This window comes from Papilio polytes, unplaced genomic scaffold (genome assembly GCF_000836215.1).
Source record: "Papilio polytes unplaced genomic scaffold, Ppol_1.0 DF822067.1, whole genome shotgun sequence".
In the NCBI taxonomy this organism is placed as follows: Eukaryota; Metazoa; Arthropoda; class Insecta; order Lepidoptera; family Papilionidae; genus Papilio; species Papilio polytes.
In genome coordinates this window covers 7937680-7955578 of record NW_013527137.1, presented here as the reverse complement: position 1 = coordinate 7955578, position 17899 = coordinate 7937680, and the positions used below count along the sequence as shown (strand labels likewise).

The window sequence follows — 17899 nt, the reverse complement described above, 5'->3', positions numbered from 1 at the left end:
ACTACAGTACAAAACAAAATAGTGCCTAGTAATTAAATTAATGTTTAACAATTAAACTTATAATTGAGTAAAGTTACTAAAACTAGATAAGAAATTCGATTATTCGAAATATAATATCGGTTCTCAAAAACATTTGTGGCTAAAAAGCTGTGTGCTAAACCACGAATATTTCCTACTTTTTATTTTCATAAATGTCAATGTCACATCACATTCTTGAAATGTCAAATGGTTAATGTCAAAAATCAAAATCCCTCTCGGGAGGATGTGAATAGCTCTCGAAAAAGAACGGTTTAATTTACTTAAAATGTTTGATAAAGTTTTCCAACGCGCGTTAAAGTTTCGCCTGAAGAAGACATATCCAACGAACATATATGATCTAACGCGCGGGGCGGCCATCGCTGTCCGGCGTCCGTATAGTGATGAAGTTCGACGCGCTCAAGCTCAAAGTGTAGCGGCGCCGGGTCCAACGATATTCGACAAAATAATATCGAAAGAAATCAAAGCTGATATAATTTATGAGGATGACCTTTGCCTTGCATTCAACGATATCAGCCCCCAAGCACCGGTACATTTCCTAGTTATACCGAAGCGGCGAATTGCTCGACTCCAAGATGCCGTCGATAATGATAAAGAGGTTTGTATTCGCTTTCCTTCATATATTATACAGTGTAAAAATTAGCAACATTTCATTACCTTTATTAAATAATCCAAGTGTTTAATAAATTAGCAAACTAAATAAACTTAATCATTCCCAAGGTACTATTTGAATCCTATTGTATGTAAATTTACAGACAATAGGATTGATATATGAATGTATTGTCTATAGTACAACTAAAAAATTTGCAGTAGCTTGTATAAAAATTATAGTCATGCCAGTACAATGGATCTAAATGTTTTCTTAAATTAGCATCTACAGAAACCATAATTTATTAGTTATTTTTTTTTTTAATTTTTACTGTAATATTTATTCTCATTTGGCAATTAATGTTATTGTAAAAAATTGTCTATATTTGGTAGTTTATAAAAATAGATGTTCCTAGAAATAAAAGATTTACTGAAGGCATCTTTGTTCACAGGTATAGAAATTTGCTTTTAATATTTCAGTCGGTAATCACTATATTCATATAGAATAAAACAAAATTATGATTTTCATTGATTTCATTCACATGAAATAAAAAAAAACTTAGTAAGTAGCCTGATGTTTTCTTAGACTATGTAATAAATAGATCTGGAATCTATGTCAAATTACATTGATATCCGTAAAGCCATTTTAAAGATATAATAACAAACATTCATCCAAACTTTGTGACATGAAATATTGTGAAGGCTATAACAAAATAATTATAATTTATAATTATAATGTGCAAGTAGATATTTTAAATGTAAGAAACATTGTTAATTATTCCTTATCACAAAAGAATGTTATACAAACAATGCTGTTATCAGTTGCAAGCTTAATTTTATCATTGTGTAATCTATGATAACTTGGTTGTGACGAATTGCAGGCATCTCGGATAATGAGCCACGGAAACTAATTTGTCAAATATGTTTATTATTTTTATGAATAATTCTATTACTTTCTTTTCCTTATAATGAATACTTAGAAATGTTTCATTTTACTTTTTAGTAATATTATAATGTATAGATTTCATAGTACATTCTGCTAGTATAGGCTGGTGTTGTTTTTTTATGGCCAAAGTGGTGACAGCTAGGCTTATAAATGATCACATTACTATATCTTGTGTAAAACATATTCAGACATACATACTAACTTAGCTATTTTATTTATACACTAAAGGTTAATAAATTTATTAATTACCGCAAATATTTATAAAAAGCTTATTAATGGTTTAATCATGAATGAACAAAAAAAGTATTTTACAGATTAACAAATGTTAGATTTCTTTTTTCGTATGACATTACTCTTAAAATCGTAAATAAAAATACATTGATAGTTATGAAAATATTAACAATATCTTGATTACAATTTTCTAACACTTGACAATGTTTAACACTAGCTTACGCCCGCGACTACATCCGCGTGGAATTATGAAACAAAAACAAAAGTAGCCTATGTGTTCTTCCAGACTATTCTCTACATCTATGCCAAATTTCGTCGCAATCCGTTCAGTAGTTTACTACAAGCTCTGACAAACATCCTTCCATCCACCTAAACTTTCGCATTTATAATAATAGTATGATTTGTAAGCGGCGTGTGATAACGTGCAATTATGTCGCTGTAGGTGTGACTCAGCGGTCAGGAATGCTGACCGAACTGATAGCCGGCCCCTGCAGGTACACTCGACGCGAAAAGTGTTTAAGTTTATTGTTGAATATTTTGCCTAACAATTTTCTAACATTAGCTAGATAATTACGAACTTGACATATTGTGGTTAAAATTAAGGATTGCTGTTGCCCGCGACTTCGTCCGTGTGGTATAAGAAAACAGACGAACTAAGAAAATAAAGACTGCTCTCGATCTGTGCCGAATTTTATGGAGATCCGTTTAACCGTTTAGGCTACAAACTCTAACAAACATCCATCCATCCATCTAAACTTTTGTATTTATAATTGTCAAAAAATTATATCCTATAACAATAAAATAATTTTGCATCTATTAAATTTACAATTGACTGTACTTGATACTTTGATTTTTCGCTATTTTTATATCTTAACAACTATACAATAAAGTTCATTTTGCAATAACCATTGTCTTGGTATGCCATTGAACACGTTTGTATTAGTTGAATAACATCGCGCCATCTGACGTAGATTGTTTCTGCGTAAACAGTTTGTAATGAAAACGTCACAGATGTTTGATGATTTTGTTGATAATGTATTTTATTTAAATAGCTTTTGTTAATATTTTCGTCTGCGCGGAATTAGAAAATCTAGTAAATATACTAACGGGGAAATGTTTTATGAAATAGGTATAATATTAGAGTTTATCTATACTAATATAATAAAGAGGAAAGATTTGTATTTTTAGATTTTTTTATGTATTGAAATAACTCAAAAACTACTGGACCGATTCGAAAAAATCTTTCAACGTTAGAAAGGTAATTTATTTTTCTTATTATTTTTAATTTCACGCAGACGAAGTCGCGAGCCACAGTTTGTTGGTTATAAAAACACATATATTTTCTCTGTATAATACCCCTGTATTATAAACTTTAAGAATATACAATGCACTTTAACGACCTTCGGAAGGCGAAAAATTAAGATTTTTGACATCTTGGGTCAACTAAGTTGTGGCCTTTGTCTTTTTTTAATCTTGTACATCTAAGCACATGCTTAAACTATAATAATAAAATGTTGTAAAGTAAGCAATCATTAAGAACTTTTTTTTTCACAGATCTTAGGACATCTGATGTTAGTGGCGAGGTCTCTGGGCGCTGCGAGGGCGCCGGCTGGCTGGCGTCTTGTAGTAAACAACGGCCGCCACGGCGCCCAATCCGTCTACCATCTCCATCTTCACGTCCTGGGTGGACGCCAGATGGGATGGCCACCAGGCTAACTTATAACAGGTTATAGAAGAAATGAGAGGGGCGATATTTGTTTTAAGAACCTCTCAACGCTCAGTGCCTTAGCCTTTTTATATAGTAAAGGGTTCAAGATATAGCTTTGTAAAATGTAGGCGTCCATAAAGCACAAAGTTTTATTGTAATCATTATATTTGACGTTTACTATCAAATGTTGCCAGTGATTTTCATTTTAAATGCAATAACGGTTTTTGTTTCTAACTCTAAAAGCCTTCTCATTTCTTTTCATACCTAATTTGTTCTCAATTGAAAGTTAAGTTACAAATAGGTATTTTTTACATAGAATATCTTCCGCTTTTGTAATTGCTCTTTTTATTACTAATTTCAAAGTAATATATTTAAGATGTTATAAAAATTGTCTTAACATTTCAACATCTATCTTGTCTATGTTAATAGACTTGTCATAGATTAAAAAATGTTGCGCTCAAAAAACGTCAAAGAATGTACTAAAGAAAAAAATGTGTCATAAATTTCGCCATTAAATAGTTGTAGTGGTTAGTTGGTAGTGCAATAATTTGGCCAAATTAATTCTAGAATAGTCTTTTATGTTATTTTCTCTTTACTCTTTGGAATGCCACAGTTTGAAGGTAGTACTTGTGTTTAAACAGAAATTATAATTTTTCTTATTCCAGTCTCACTGCCAAGACATTATTCCTATATTAAATGTTCACTCTAAATATAGCCACTTAAATATACATAAAAAATAATGAATCTCAGATTTACAAATATCTCATACAATACAATCAAATTGATTAAAATAGTCAAAAATCTAGTCAGCCTTTTTGTTTCACAAAAATATTATTGATTTTATTTGTACGCATGTTTGTAATAATTTCTAAAAAAAAGTTTAATTTTGAAATAGAAAACGTTAAATCCCCGTGTGTTGCCATAACTAATATCTGAGACAAAAAATTCAAACCATTTCCTACCAAAAACCCCAACTCAGTATGTTGCTTCTCAAACTGTGGTATTAAAAATTGTCTATGAATTTTATCTTTTACTGTATTCAATTTTAACTTTTAAGAGGTACACACGGTAAAAAGAAAAACGTTTATACCACAGTAACAATAGTTATATAAAAAAAATTAATTTATCAGTTTTTCATCGATAGTATTAATTTATGATTAGAAAATGGTAACACCCAAAAATTGAACTACCAAAATATTTAATAGTTTTTCTTTTTACTGTGATATTAGATTTATAGTAGATTAGTTTCGGGTGGAGGAGGGCTCGCTGCCATCCTCTTGTTTTGCAAGAAACTAAGAGGAGAGGTCGCGGGTCCGTCAACAAATTGTTAAGAATTTAGTAAATTATTAAATTCTGTAACCAAAGGAATAAATATTTTGTTACTCGCAGCTGTGGCTTTTATTTACCTGTTCACACCACATTTCACCTAATTAAAAAGTATAAGATGCTACAAGCTTTTCTACCACATTTTTTGCCTTTTCCTAGCCATTATTTAAACGATAAAATATGATAAGTCGCATATAATAACTAAGTGTAAATAAATCTATACATTTATAGAAAAAAATATTTATTCTTCAGTATCCTGCAACAAAATAAAATCAAAACTTTACTTAAATCGTAATTTTATTTCTAAATATACATATTACAAAAGTATTTACTCTAATGTGATTTACCCGTACCAAATCAACCAAATAGTCGAGGAAAAGCAAAGAAAATCAATTTTAATACTCAACAGATTTTCAGAAAAGGTTTATTTTTAAATGCATATTAAAGGCAAAATACCGGTGGCGATAGGGGGCAGGCGGGGAGCGCGGCGCAGGTAACCGGGGTAGGGGCGTAGGCCACGGGTGAAGGGGCGCAAGGGGGTAAGGCAGCAGCCAACAGGGGGGCGGCAGCAGCTAGCGTCGAAGACAATACTGCAGGTAAAGCCGCTTCTAGCAGAGGCGGTAATGCCGTGGCTAGAGACGCGGAGATAGTGGACGCTAGCAGTGGAGTGATTGCGGTTAGTGCAGCGGTAGGTGCTGGAGCGGCTGGGAGAACGAGCGGTGCGGCTGGGGCAGCTGGGATGATGACTGGGGCAGGCGCCGGAGCCGGCAAGCAGTACGCTGTCGGTAGGCACTGAGAGTTTGCCTGCTGGAGTAATAAAAGCAAATTAATTTAAGATCTAAATTCTCACTTCACTTCCTAACTACATCCACTTGATTGTTCAAGCAATCCCCATATATAGGTTTAGTGTTAAAATATTAGAATAAGGAAGGCAATAAATTATAAGTGAGACTGTCAGGTCAGGCATAAAGTGACTGATAATTATGTACAGAAAAAAATCCCTCTTGAAAGTTTCATTTAAGGTTTTTCAGCATTAAGAATGTAACAAAATATCAGATAAACGTGTATTTTACCTGCAGCAGGGCTACAATGGAACAGATGACGCCTAGTAGCCGCATGGTGAACGTCGGAGGTCAGACGCGACTTTGCGTCGACCTATATTCTAGCACTTATCACACCTCCGTGACACAATTGCATTATTAAAATAGAAACGTGCATTAATCGAGCGTAATTTCTATTACGAGAATAGGTTAAAAGTTAGGTAATTTTTGACAAACATTTAATAGTAATTTATGGTGAAATATTAGAAACATGGTTTACAAAATCATGTCTTACTAATATTATAAATGCGAAAGTTTAGATGGATTTTGAGAGTTTGTAGCCTAAACGGCTGAACGTATTTTGATGAAATTTGGTATAGATGTAGAGGATAGTCTGGAAGAACTTTTGGAACACTTTTTTTTATTCCAAGCGGATGGATTTTCAGGCGAAAGCTAGTGAAATATAAATTGTCCTTTACAAGATTCGGACCAAAGTTATTGCATATAAGAAGGTACTGAAAAAAATCAAACAAATCTGCAAGCACTACCTTTCGAATAAAAAAAAATCGGTCCACTAGCAGCAGAGTTATGCCGTAACACACATAAAAAAACATACAGATGAACTGAGTACCTTCTTTTGGGAAATCGGTCAAAAAAACTTAAACATAATAATAAAACAACAATAAACGGCATCCGTACAATATTTATTAAACAATATTCAATAGATAAATAATGATAATTTGAGATGCTGCGCCCGCTAACTACAGACCGCACTTTCTCTGTTACATACTAACCTATCATGTACAAATTCCATTTCAGATTGCATCGAATATAATCTGTTAAAAAAATCATATACTAAAAAAAATGACTGAAACGTTTTTAAAATACATTTATTGTGATTGCTTCATACGATTTTTTAATCTATGTTTATAAAATCTATACAAAAAAAAATTAACACATCTACTTGCAATTTGCGCTGAAAATATTCTGTTTTTGTTGTATTAGCAATATTTTTATGCATTTCTCGTAAATTTTATTACACTTGTGTTTTAAAGAGAGGGATCCTCTTAGTGCTATTTATCACAAGCACACTTAGTACTTTTTAAACGAAAATCAGAAACATAAAATAATTTATAAACTACGGATTGCATTTATTACCAACGTTGATTTACAAAATATAATTTTAAACATCTCTAAGGCTGCATATGTATGAGATTTCCAATTAAATGGTACGGAGCGAATACATTAATTTAATTTTCGAAAGCAATTTTTTCTTAATAGCGTTAGAAATACGAAAACTGATAAAAACAGCAAGAATTCAGAAAACGAGATATAATTTAAAAAAACCAGCAAACTATAGTAACTTAGAAATGTAGAGAAAATAATTTCATTGTTAAAACATTAATAAAAACTATGACTTTAGGAGGAAGAAACGATCGTTGTTAATCTAAGAGGAATTTCTGTACAAAATTCTAGCTCCGTTGCCATGGTAACCCGAATTCCGTAGATTTTTTAAATAATTATTCATTATTTATATTGTTTTAGCTGTAGCTGCCCCCAGCGGGGGGTGGGGGCGTGTCTCGCGGCGGTGGGCGTGGTTCTACGCGAGATAGGCGTATGTGTCGAGAGTGCCGGGCGCTCGCTCTAAGTACTGCTTGTCTATGAGTGACTCTATGCACTTCTTGATCATGGCGACAGATGGCGCGAACGAGCCCCGCGCCTGCGCCACCACTTCTTGAATTAATTCCGTGTGTCGCAAAACCTGAAGAAAGTATCTTTGTGAGAAGTTACACTCATAAATTAAAGTGTCAATACTAGAAAAGTAAAAAAATATATACAGACGAATGGAGTACCTTATTTTTTGGTAAGTCGGTCAAAAAGTATTAAAAATATAGCCTATGATGCGCACCAATAACAAAACTTTTTAATAGTGAAAGAATTTTTGAAATTGTCCCAATATTTGAGTTATATCAATACATACAAAAATCGAAAAAAACATTTTTTCCCTTTATAACATTAGTATCGATAAAATATTTTATTTTATTTCCCCAAAAACCTATGTGATTGGAAGTTTGACTTTCTTACGCACACAGTTGATTATTATTTGCTTAGACTATCCTTTAGTATAGATTTATGAAAATTTTTACTATGCAAATGTTAAATTTTGAACTTTCTTGAGACATTTAACTAATTATTTTAGGGCATTTTCGGTGATGTCACCAAAGAAATAGACGTGAGTAATAGTTATATGCAAATGTTGTATGTAGCTATTTTTTTTTATTTTTTCAGCAATGTGCTGCAGTGACTGACCTTCCTCTGCTTCATGATGCGCACGAGCGCGGCCTGCAGGTACATCTTGCGGTCGTCCTCGCAGTGCGCCGGCTCCCCGCCGCCGCCGGACCCGCTGCTGCTGCTGCCTCCTGCACACATATATTATTCAATTTTTTTATGGTTTTCTAAAATAATAGGTAGCTTTAAGCGCTTTTTGACATTTAAAACCTATGTGAACCAATGAAATACTTTGTCATTTACACCGAGGCGACATGTAAGCGGATATGTGAAAATATGACATCACAAGTCTCCGGCCAACTCCAGCCACGTTTTAGTAGCATGAAAATTCATAGTTTTTTTATTACAATAGTTTCACGTCAATACTTTATTATAAGTAGAATCGTTAAAAAAAGATAAAAAATAATCTTATTTATATAAAAAGAAAGTCAAATATTGACCTCGTTTTGAAGATCTATAAATAAATAAAGTTAGTGAGATTATGACTCCTCTATATATTTTTTAGTCTCTGAATTAAACATAAAACAAGATATAAATAGCAAACAGTCTACATCATCCATCGACATGTGCGTAGTTATCAACGTACCGGAGTGTGTGGTCGCGGCGCCGCACGTCAGCCGCAGCTTGGTGCGCTTGGAGGTGAAGGAGAGGTTGAGGAGCAGCTCCGCGTCCGCGTCGTCCTCCTCCCCCGCGCCGGGGGACTCCGCCCCGGGTGCGGGTGCGGGGGCGGTGGCGGGGGCGGGTGGGGCGAGGGAGGGCACGTTCCCGCGCGCGGCGAGCAGCCCGATGTCGAGCAGGGGCCGCACGTGCCGCGTCCACGCCTCGCCGCTCAGCTGCAGCGTGTCGCGCGCCTCGCGCACACTCACGCTGTCCACGCTCTCGAACATCAGCAGTAGTGCGCACTACACAAAATATTCACAATTATTGCTAAGATAAAGAGAAGAAACAAGGAAAATTTTTAAATGAAGGAATAATGCGTTTTACAGTTTACTGAAGTTTGCAAGGGTGTGCAAACAGTAATCTAAAGTTTATAAATCAAAGGTTCCCAAAGTATTTTCCTCCTAAATCCCTTTAAAATTTGACTCATTTTAGTGAACCCATTTTTTTTTTAATTTATTGAATTGTCGTAATTTACATACGAGCGAGGGTTTGCGAAGTGTTCGAAATCAAAAAAAAATATTGCGGAACCTTTTCCAACTCGTGGACCATCAAATATTTCCAGCAATAATAGCCACATTCGATCATTCATCTGTGAATCCCAGGGTATCCACTAGGAGCAATTTGAAAATCACTAAATAAAATAAAATATTATAAGACACTGTTTATGTGTTATAATGTATACCTGTGGCGTGGTGGCGCTGATGTGGTAGACGCGCTGCGTGTAGCGCGTGCGCAGCTCGCCGGTGCAGAGGTGGTGCAGCCAGGCGAGGCGGCGGCCGCTGAAGGAGCCGCGGTAGAACGCCTCGAACAGGCGCGCCGGCCGCTCCAGCTGCGCGGGCGGGGCCAGCGGCGCCATCGCCCCGCCCAGCGGCCACGCCCCCGCCTGCAGCACCTGCACCACACCTTACATAAAACATCTCATATCTACGTCTACATAATAAACATATCTAAAAATCGACGAACTGTTATTCAGTGAATGTGTATACATGTGTGTACATGTGGGTGTTCTTGTAAATGTTTGATAAAATGAAATAATTATTTCATGTATTTAATGAATAAATAAATAAATAAATATTTTTCTTCCAGTAGTAGAGCAAACTAGCAGCGGGAAGATCTTACTAATATTAGATATGCGAATGTGTAGATGGATGGTTGTTAGAATTTATCTCCTGAACGAATATTGATAAAATTTGGCATAGATGTAGAGGAGTCTAGAACATATAGGAACATTTTTTTTAATTCTGCATAGACGAAAGTTCGATTAAAAGCTAGTGTGACTAAGGGAGCTCTATAAAGTACAAATTGATATTATCTGTGGACCACTGATCTACTTGACTCATGCGAGTTAAATTACCCAATAAGCTAGAGGCTAACCTGTATAAAGAATCCTGTATTCAAAGATAGATTATTATCTCTTAAATGTTGTTGGAATTTCGCATTAAGATCCGCAGACACAGCGACATCTGTGAACATTCTGTGCAATTTATTCGTAAACTCGTATCCGCAGGCTGCTTTGAGGCGGTTAATCATCGCTTCCTCTTGTTCCATTGAAGCTGATAGTTGGTGTATGAGTCTTCTTGCTAATGCTCTCGCGTAGTGTTTCTGGAAGACATCTTTATCATCTACATATTTGAAGACTATGATAGCTGCTGCCAGTTTATCATCAGCCTCAGCGTCCGCGCCTCTCCTCCGTAGTAACGCGTCGCAGTACCGAGCTAGGAGTTCTGGTGCCCTCGCTGAGGTCTCTCCTGGCTCCCGAGCGTTTACAACAGCACTGCATGCCTGAAACATGAAATAAGAAACGTCAACTCATTTCAATCTCACCTTATTAAAAACAGTCCCCAGTGACGTCATCCATATGTCATTATAAAAAGTATATCTTATTATTTACATTTCATTGTAAATCAAAATTCAAATTTTTCGGTTAGATGCCTATTGTTTCTCTGTTGCTATTGGCTTGCAGTTTTTGTCCCTTTCCCGCATGACGTTGTACCAATTTATTTACCCCCTACGTTTGATAGCATGAAAATATTTATCCTATAGCGTGTCGTAAGTGCAGCGCTTTTTATGAAAGAAAGAACTATTAAAAATATACTATGGTTTCTGACATACTTTATAACAAAGATATGTGTTTTTACGCTTTATAAGTATAAGAATATAAATCTATACTAATATTGTAAAGAGGAAATATTTCTATTTTTGTATGCATTGAAATAACTCAAAAACAGGCCGATTTTAAAAATTGTTTTACTGTTAGAAAGATAATTTCTCTGTGAGGAGCATAGGCTATATTTTTTTTATTTCACGCGGGCGAAGTCGCGAGCAACAGCTAGTAGAATATGAATATAAATATAGAAAACGAATTGAAGTGTTATTTTTAGTGTTTTAACTTACTTTATCTAATGCGCCGACGAATGCCTGCGCGCCTCCGAACACCTCGTTGAACAGTTTGCTGTACTTCTTGTGTAGCGACAGCATCGCGTTCACGAAGTGTGTGTGCGCCTGTTATATAAACATAACATAACTGCTGTGTTCATGCTGAATTAAAAACAAACTTATTAATATACTAGAGTTCTTCCAGACTATGTTTTTTCCTGTGACAAATTTTATAGAGATCCGTTTAGTATTTCAAGATTCAACAAATATCCATCGATCCATCTATACTTTCGCATTTATTTAACTTCTTAAAAATACCATAAATGCAGAAATTTGAATAAATGTTTTGTCTGTGTAACTCAAACAGCTTATCAGATTTTGACAAAATTTGGCGGTCGTTGAACAATGTACAAAAAAAAAACTCTATTACATAGTATTTTTGATTCCGCACGGACAGAGTCGTAGCAAAATTTAAATAGTATTTTTTTTACGTCATAAACAAACGAAATGGCGAAGTAATCTTACTAATATTATAAATGCGAAAGTTTAGATGGATGGATGGATGGATGTTTGTTAGCGTTTGTAGGCTAAACGGCTGAACGGATCTCTATGAAATTTGGCACAGGTTTAGAGCATAGTCTGGAAGAACACATAGGCTACTTTTTGTCCCTGGAATAGTTACGGTTCCCGTGGGATTCATTAATTTAGTTATTTAATGTTTACTCGATCATTCTGCAACGGTTCAACATATCTTATTGAAATTTGGCACAGATATAAAACAAAGTCTGGAGTACACATGGGATAAGCTTCATTCCCGAGAAATGAACGGTTCCCGAGGGATACGCAGCTTTTTGTAATTTTTTATAGTTTGTATGTTTTCTAATACCACGCGTACGAATTCGCGGGCAACAGCTCGTCTTCCATAAAAGTAACATACTGAGATAATATTCTGCTCGGTTCACATTTCGCCAATACAGTTGGACAGTTACGTCGGCAAGCAACGCTAATGCATTGTCACGCCAAAACGGTCCAATCAGAGCGCTACTGATCAACTGTAGCAGCGAAGTGTAGACCTCGCATTACACCTACAAGTATGTGCTGCCATCTAGTGGTTACCTCATCCTTGCTATGTTCACTGGCTAGCAGCAGCAGTCCGTCGCGGGCGGTCTGCGCGTGCGCCGCGTCCACCAGCGGCCGCAGCGCGCCCTGCCCGCTCATCGGCTTCAGCAGCGTGTACATACGCTTCAGGTCCTCACGGCGCTGCAAACATTAATACATAAAAGGGACGGACTTTATTACGGAGGAGGAGAAATTAAAAAAAAAACAAACAAATTGAAAACCTCCTTTTGGGAAGGCTTACAAAAAGTACAAAAACATCGTAGGTTAATTTATTGGAAACACAACCCAAATGACGATGATTAATGAGAATCATTCTCACTTGGCAACACTACGTTTAATTTCCGCTAATGCCGGACAAGACTATTTAAATACTGTAATTAATTGTAATGTTTATTTCCAATTTCAAGTGTTTTATTTTTTTAAGTAACAACATAGTTAAAAAGAAATAAAGGACATTTTTATTTTCATGTGAGTCGACTCGATTTACTATCCATGTGCATCGCTACCGTATGTTCTGGCTAGGTTTAAGATTGTGGAGTGGGGGGGGGGGTAAACATGTAAATGGTCAAATACATAGTAGTTTTTATATCTATTTTAGATGTAAGAGTATCTGGTAGTGGGAGTGACGAGGGAGTGACATCTGGTGACGTCCATGCTAGTACTATTCTACGAATGATCAAATTAAGGTAAAAGCCCCGGTTATTGACACCAGTACCATATCGACGGGTGAAAAGCTATTTGTTTCAGATGCCATTTTAGGCGATATTATACATATATATTCAGAATCAGCAAATTTCTCTACATCGTTTGCATCGGGTTTCATAAAGATCACCGCACTTTTGTGGCGTTTGAAACAATCAAAATTTAGGTGTGATTTTTTTTTTAAATGAAAACTTTATGTTGTATATAGGGAACAATGATACGACCGCTAGCTTAGTGCAGACTGGTTTATTGACATCCGTGTCACACTGACAGCTGGCGCGGAACCCTTCTTTAACGCGCACACGTTATGCGCCTATGTACATATACAAAACTTGAAATGGCTGTCCTGTACATTTAAGGTAATGTTAGATGCGTGTACCTGCAGCGCCTGCGGCGTGTCCGCGCAGGCCTCGCGCAGCAGGCGCTCGGTGTGCGCGTGCAGCGCGGGCAGGTGCGCGGCCACGGCGGCGCGCTCGTAGCACGCGCGCACCGCCTCGCGCGACGACGAGTGCAGGTAGCGGCACGCCAGCATTATTTCACGCTCCAAACCTATGTAGTCAAACTTTCATTATCAAATCTATATTACTACTAACTTTTGTCCGTGACTCCGTCCGAACAATATAAAAAAAAAAAAAAACAAAAGTATATTCTATGTGTTTGTCCAGACAAGGCTTTACAACTATACCAAATTTCATCGAGATCCGTTCAGTTGTCAACACTACAAAGTCTAAACACTAATGTAAATTTCGCATTTATACTATTGGTAATTGGATTGATATGTATTCAATTTGTCAAAAAACTACTGGATCGACTTGAAAAACTCCTGTGCCATTAGAAAGCTAGTATACTTTATACTTTTTTAAATTATAAGAAAAAGCTTCAGGAGATTGAACTTATTGGAAATTTTTGGAACGAAAATCGCAGAAATTACATTCTAAAAATATACTCATTTTGTTTATTTCTTTAGATCAAAAACGTAAATGGAGGTACCTTCAAGTGTATACTTCATGTAGTGCGATATATCTCCGTCCTGCAGCAGGCTGGCGGCGCGGCGCGCGTGGTGCGTGGCCGCCGCCGCCAGGTAGGGCTCCAGCACCAGCTGCTGGTACAGCTGCAGCGGCGCGCGCACGCGGTGAGCCTGCGGACAATCACGTGTCAACAACTGGGGAGGTTACCTAAATTTGATTAAACCGTTCAATTTTCTATTATAAAATTAGAGGAGGTAAAGACACACTTTATAAAGCTATACAACGAAGGTCTTTGCTATTTGGATATCAATTACCATGGCAATGTTGCTTCTTTGCTATTGGTTTGTAGTTTTTGTCCTTTACCATATAACGATTTTTCCAATTTTTTCATCCTCTAAGTAGCGTAAAAATATATAGCCTATAGCCTATACGCTTTAGCGTATCACAAGTGTAGGGCTTTTCATAAAAAATATGATAATTCTAAAATGTTTTATAAATGCTGATCCTACATAACAAAGTGTGTGTTTACGTTATATTACATTAGTATAGACTAGTTGTCACGACTATGCCCGCGAAAAAACTAAAAATAAATAGTCTATGTTACTCACAGATAACGTAGCTTTTTATGGTGAAAGAAGTTTTGGAATAGGTCCAATAGTTTTTGAGTTATTTTGCAACATAAAATCCAATTTCTCTTCATAATATCAGTATAGATATAAATACAAGGTCTCTGACCTGCGCATGCACCGCGCTGTGTATGGCGGCGTGCAGCACGTCGGCCATGGCGGGCTCCAGCTGGCCGTCACGCGCGGCGCTTAGCGCGGACACCACGCGCGCCGTCAGCCCCGCCGCCAGCGCCTGCACCAGGATGCGCTCCCACGTCACCAGCCCCAGCTCCCCCACCTGCACCACCAACACGTCACAACATCAGCAGTGACTAGGCCATAGTCAACCGCTGCACTGCGGGTTGTATACATTTGCTACCTTCAAAGCTGGTCCATCCATTGTGGACGGACAAAAATGTAAAAAAAATGGATTTTATAAGCAACGCAAATCTTGTTTACTCAATCGCAATATACAGACATTTCGTTTTGGTAGAATTTCAAGCTAATATTAAGTATCCACTACTGGGTTAGTTACCTTCATATATATCCTTAATATCGGTTATTGGTCTTATTACCTTGAATTTAAGTACTAAAATGTATTTTAAACAATAAGATTCTGTTTTCGGATAAATTTTTCAATCAATCAATGAAATTTATAATATATTCAAAATGTGAATTAAATGTGTTTACCTCCAACTGCCTAGAATCATGCTCCGGACAACTAACAGTCGCTGATGAACCATATATTATTTCGGCATCAGAAACCTGGAATAACATAGTGTTGTGGATTTATAACAAGGTTTAATTATAACAAATATACACTAGCTGCAATATATAAGCGGCTGTAATATAAGTATGTCAAAATGTAAAGAAGGCAACTGTCACTTTAGAAAAATATGTGTGTCTAAAAAGAACCGAAAGAATATTAAAGACGAGGAAATAAATATAAAGAAAGTATTTTAATGTTTACAACATAGCGTAGGATTTATTACATGAAATCTAATCTATATTAAAGTAAAGTAAAATAATATGAAACTACACTGTTTAGAATCAAGACAAAATTTATAAGCAACTCACAAATTAAATATTTGTAAATTACCTTCTGTTTCTTCACATGCTGCAGATTGAGATATGAATATAGACTATTGAGATATGATACACCCTGACTGTACTCCCTCCATGCCGCAACATACCTGGAAATATTTTATGTCTATATAGCGTGCAGGAGGCCTGGTCCTTTTTTGGTACAAAGGATAGGTAGGAAAAGTGGGTCTGATAGGTGACGGAATAGGTAGGGGACGGAATGGGAAGGGGCAAAATCCTGATTCTGGGTGTCCCATCATGTGTTTAAAGATAGGTGACACATCTGCATTTGCAGATGTCTATGGAACATTGCAGCACTATTTCAGCGAATCCTGGTGGCCTTTTTCTCATTTGTCACCTTATGATATCAAAAAACCAAATAAAAAACTGTGTTTTAAAATACATACCTTGTAAGCAGACCATCATTGTAATCACTACTTTCAAGTGGTGAATTCCCTTGGACTCTTTTTAAAAGTTCTCCGACATGCTCTTCTAAGAAATTTCTAAAACAGATAGTTAATTATGGTAGTCAGATTCTCAAAATTAAATTCAAAAACTGGTTGTTAACTTCAGTAACTGGTTTCCAAACATAAACTATCAACCAGTTTCCTATAACTACATCTTGATTTTAGCTTTTAAAAATATAAGCTTGTCAGTATACTTTTGTATTTAAATCATACCTGGTTTCATCATATAGCCGGTCAGCAAGAGGCTCCGGATGTGCCACACATAGTGCATATACATCTGAGAAACGCATATTCCAGACAGCACGCTCTACTGCCCGGAGTGCTACAACTCCTGCCACCTAAAAGTATAGACAAAGTTGGAAGATATCTTGGCAGCTCTTGACTTTGCACAATTCATTGCATAGATCACAATTTCAAGTGTAGCAGAATGAGAGGGGAGGGCAATACACAGCATGCCAATGTCCTTGGGACCCAAGGTTTTTGGAAAGACCTATATCTATGGTTAAAATTTATTAGAAAAAGGTCATTCAAAGGTCAACAGCAGCTATTAGTGTAACTAAGTTGTATAACATAGCTAATATAACTTTTTGATTAAGTTGTCATTTTTAATTTTATTTAAATTTGAGAATTTCTACTACAAACATTTATAGTAATTGGGATTTGCTTAGCATCATAATAACAGGCCACATGCCATCAGAGTGTTATAAAATACATACCGTCTCTTTAAGGCTTGCCCAAGTGTCCTGGAAGTCCACATTTCTCGGTTTTAGGGACATCATTGAAAGTTCATGTGCCTAAAATAAACAAGTGTCTTAATAATTTCATTTTGCCCTTATTTTTAAAAGAAGTACTTTGGTGTTTTCTTTGTTATTTATTCAAAGTAACAAAAGATAAATGGACTTTTGTGTTCCAATTACAGTTGGTTATAAACTGTTAAATATTACAAGAAATTCCGATTGTATGTCGTAAACAATAACAAAATAGGTCATTCATTATTTATGCATTTGTGTTGTAAACATTGAGAAAACTTTCATAGACATTGAAATTGATGAGAAACTTAGCTCCGAAAAGTAGTAAATATACACAGTTAATTGGGAATACCATGTACCAAGTCCTAGATCTGAACGTCAAGTGGAGTATGTGTTTTGGTTTTAAGACGCCGACTTCTGGAGATATAATGGATGATATGTTCAGAATATGTATGTGTTGAATATCATACGAGGTCGTGCTGCAAAATCCAGCAACGCAATATACTTGGCATCGTGACAACAGCGGGATAAAGCAACTATAAGATCGTTCACAAAATTACTCAGCAGTATCGATGTACAACAAAAATAATTAAAGTTTTAACAAGTATTACCCAATGCTAAACTCACTTTTAAATCTCCTCTCGCACTAAATTTGCTTTGGAAACTGTATCGCCTTTTAAGCACTTAGTATATTAGAGTCAGTTACAAAAATAATAGAAAATATTTCGCAGAATCCGCACGCAAAACCAACCAATTCTTACAGTTTTGACATTTGTTTTTTTTTACGGAAAATGGTCAAATTAATTTTTAGGTTAATAGTCAAGGCTTTTTGCCATGACATTTTTAATCTATGTACTGCGAATAAAATTGTAAAAACAAAACCGACTTCCAAACAAAATATACGAAAAACAAAATAAAATGTACTAAAAACAAAACAAAATACACCAAAAACAAAATATTCTCAAAAAAAACAGTACACTAAAAAGTAACGAAATAATTCCTTGAA

General features: G+C 35.9%; 3 protein-coding genes across 3 annotated transcripts; 1 reads left to right on the top strand and 2 right to left on the bottom strand.

Annotated features, from left to right (window-relative positions):
* Window positions 1-222: 222 nt before the first annotated feature.
* On the top strand, window positions 223-4897 carry LOC106107450 (histidine triad nucleotide-binding protein 1-like). Its single transcript, XM_013288303.1, has 2 exons — window positions 223-634; window positions 3356-4897. The coding sequence occupies exons 1-2, from the start codon at window positions 305-307 to the stop codon at window positions 3515-3517; spliced, it is 492 nt and encodes a 163-aa protein (XP_013143757.1). The 5' UTR covers window positions 223-304; the 3' UTR covers window positions 3518-4897.
* A 179-nt stretch (window positions 4898-5076) lies between these two features.
* On the bottom strand, window positions 5077-6001 carry LOC106106929 (calphotin-like). Its single transcript, XM_013287588.1, has 3 exons — window positions 5909-6001; window positions 5292-5642; window positions 5077-5091 (listed from the first exon to the last, which is right to left on the bottom strand). Exons 1-3 carry the CDS (start codon window positions 5951-5953, stop codon window positions 5077-5079), a joined length of 411 nt encoding a protein of 136 aa, XP_013143042.1. The 5' UTR covers window positions 5954-6001.
* Window positions 6002-6559: 558 nt separating this feature from the next.
* On the bottom strand, window positions 6560-17662 carry LOC106107379 (cullin-2). Its single transcript, XM_013288219.1, has 16 exons — window positions 17521-17662; window positions 16861-16938; window positions 16358-16482; window positions 16085-16180; window positions 15694-15787; window positions 15285-15359; window positions 14725-14892; window positions 14012-14159; window positions 13401-13570; window positions 12317-12460; window positions 11219-11326; window positions 10199-10606; window positions 9507-9716; window positions 8751-9066; window positions 8186-8295; window positions 6560-7637 (listed from the first exon to the last, which is right to left on the bottom strand). Exons 2-16 carry the CDS (start codon window positions 16921-16923, stop codon window positions 7476-7478), a joined length of 2397 nt encoding a protein of 798 aa, XP_013143673.1. The 5' UTR covers window positions 16924-16938; window positions 17521-17662; the 3' UTR covers window positions 6560-7475.
* Between the last annotated feature and the right edge of the window lie 237 nt (window positions 17663-17899).

Bases quoted from the DNA above. Each gene is read 5' to 3' on its own strand.
- LOC106107450 (XM_013288303.1), top strand. From the start codon at position 305: ATGTTTGATAAAGTTTTCCAACGCGCGTTAAAGTTTCGCCTGAAGAAG. The intron at 635-3,355 runs GTTTGTATTCGC...TTTTTTTCACAG, and splicing joins CCGTCGATAATGATAAAGAG to ATCTTAGGACATCTGATGTT.
- LOC106106929 (XM_013287588.1), bottom strand. From the start codon at position 5,953: ATGCGGCTACTAGGCGTCATCTGTTCCATTGTAGCCCTGCTGCAG. The intron at 5,643-5,908 runs GTAAAATACACG...TTATTACTCCAG, and splicing joins CCATTGTAGCCCTGCTGCAG to CAGGCAAACTCTCAGTGCCT.
- LOC106107379 (XM_013288219.1), bottom strand. From the start codon at position 16,923: ATGATGTCCCTAAAACCGAGAAATGTGGACTTCCAGGACACTTGGGCA. The intron at 15,360-15,693 runs GTAATTTACAAA...ATGTTATTCCAG, and splicing joins AGCATGTGAAGAAACAGAAG to GTTTCTGATGCCGAAATAAT. The intron at 11,327-12,316 runs GTAACCACTAGA...TTTATATAACAG, and splicing joins GTGAACATAGCAAGGATGAG to GCGCACACACACTTCGTGAA.